The sequence below is a fragment of the Austrofundulus limnaeus genome, unplaced genomic scaffold (assembly GCF_001266775.1).
Source record: "Austrofundulus limnaeus strain Quisiro unplaced genomic scaffold, Austrofundulus_limnaeus-1.0 Scaffold985, whole genome shotgun sequence".
NCBI lineage: Eukaryota > Metazoa > Chordata > Actinopteri > Cyprinodontiformes > Rivulidae > Austrofundulus > Austrofundulus limnaeus.
In genome coordinates this window covers 139,576-141,712 of record NW_013953387.1, presented here as the reverse complement: position 1 = coordinate 141,712, position 2,137 = coordinate 139,576, and the positions used below count along the sequence as shown (strand labels likewise).

The 2,137-nt window shown below is 43.7% G+C and overlaps 1 protein-coding gene across 1 annotated transcript in view; it reads left to right on the top strand.

Annotated features, from left to right (window-relative positions):
• The first annotated feature begins 1,427 nt into the window (after positions 1-1,427).
• The window catches only part of LOC106533622 (chromosome transmission fidelity protein 8 homolog isoform 2-like), a 22,475-nt gene continuing 21,765 nt past the window's right edge, over positions 1,428-2,137 (top strand). The window contains exon 1 of the mRNA XM_014029995.1: positions 1,428-2,135. Coding sequence (XP_013885449.1) covers positions 1,428-2,135 — 708 coding nt within the window. The remainder of the gene's footprint in view (positions 2,136-2,137) is intronic.

The window sequence follows — 2,137 nt, the reverse complement described above, 5'->3', positions numbered from 1 at the left end:
GTTAAAACATTCCACCTGTCCATCATGACTTTACAACAGTCTTTAACTAACCATAATAAATTAAGGTTKATTAATGTTGAATTGATTGAATATATGTGAGTGAAGAGATGGAAAGGCTTACGGTGGGATTAGGGGAGTGTGTGACAATCAAGCAACAGCTGGTAACAGTCAGGTCCTCCGAGGCCAATCTGCTTTCAGAGAGGTCCTGAGACCAGTTTAACTTTTTGATGAGGTGATGTCCTTGACTTGGACTAATCTTGTTTGCAGTTTCCTAAACAACTGTCGACAARGCGTTAAGCATCCGTCAGACAGAGTTTAAGGCGAGTCAATACCGAAACAATCTGTTGTCTGAGTCGACAGAAGTAACGCCTACGTGGAAGATTCGATGGATTTTAGAGACCTCCGACAAACACTTATGTATAATCATCTTTTCTTCTATAAAGGTTGACAACATCCTTAAAAACTAAACTTATATCTGGGTGAATAAATAAGGCTGAGCTGAAAAAGACACAGAATTATTCAGCTGAATTTTGTGTTACAGCAGATCCTTTTTCTTTCATAAAAGTCTTTTATAGAAGTTAAACACATATAAAAACAGACTTTAATAATCATATTTATAACTGCTTTATTGTTAATAAAGGTTCTGATAAAATCATAGACTTACCTTGTTTGTCAGACTGAATGCCATCATGCTATCAGTTTGAATATAAACATGTTGGAAGAATAAATCCACTTGAAAATTTCCTGAGTGAACATCTGCCCAACCCTCCTGAAGTGGATTCCAGGTATTCCTGACACAGAACCGATGTGGCTCAATGGGTTCTGCAGAAYAGAGCCTCTCACTCACAGTTCTACAGTCCGGGTATTTTACCCGGACCATAGCCTCCCTGTCAGAGGCAGCTAACTGTAGTGGCTCAGAGGCAGCTTTTACACCAATATATTCCCTCCCTGATTGATCACTTTGGGACACGGGGGTTCAAAGCCGGTCATGAACAATATTTGGATGTGAGGAATCTCTTCCACCCAGGGGCCCTCGATTAACACGGCGCTCAGTGCCAGATGACCCCGGCTACTCCGCGTTACCTGACAAGGCCACATTAGTTGAACCTTTCACATTAAAATGCAGGTTAAGCTCAGGCGGACAACAGAAGGCTCCCAGGTTAGGGTTGAAGTCAGAGCAGATTATTCTCATCTTCACAATGTTCAACTTCAGACTGTTTTACACACAACTCTTAGTTTTATCTGGTTTCCTTTAAAGCCAGATCTGCAGAACCAGACCCCCTCTTTACAGCTGAGCTTTCTGACAGACCTGACACAGAACCTGCTGATGAAATTAAATATTAAACATTAAATATTCTATTGGAGAAATCTTGTATATACACGCATGTTCACAACTGCTACTGATGAACCTGACACTAGACCTACTGATGGATCTGACATTAGACCTACTGATGAACCTGACACTAGACCTACTGATGGATCTGACATTAGACCTACTGATGAACCTGACACTAGACCTACTGATGGACCTGACACTGGACCTACTGATGAACCTGACCCTAGACCTACTGATGGACCTGACACTGGACCTACTGATGGACCTGACACTGGACCTACTGATGGACCTGACACTAGACCTACTAATGGACCTGACACTGGACCTACTGATGGACCTGACACTGGACCTACTGATGGACCTGACACTAGACCTATTGATGGACCTGACACTGGACCTACTGATGGACCTGACACCGGACCTACTGATGGACCTGACACAGGATCTACTGATGGACCTGACACTGGACCTACTGATGGACCTGACAGTGAACCTACTGATGGACCTGACAATGAATTTACTGATGGACCTGACAGTGATCCTACTGATGGACCTGACACTAGACCTATTGATGGACCTGACACTGGACCTACTGATGGACCTGACACCGGACCTACTGATGGACCTGACACAGGATCTACTGATGGACCTGACACTGGACCTACTGATGGACCTGACAGTGAACCTACTGATGGACCTGACCATGAACCTACTGATAGACCTGACAATGAACCTACTGATGGACCTGACAGTGAACCTACTGATGGACCTGACAATGAATTTACTGATGGACCTGACAGT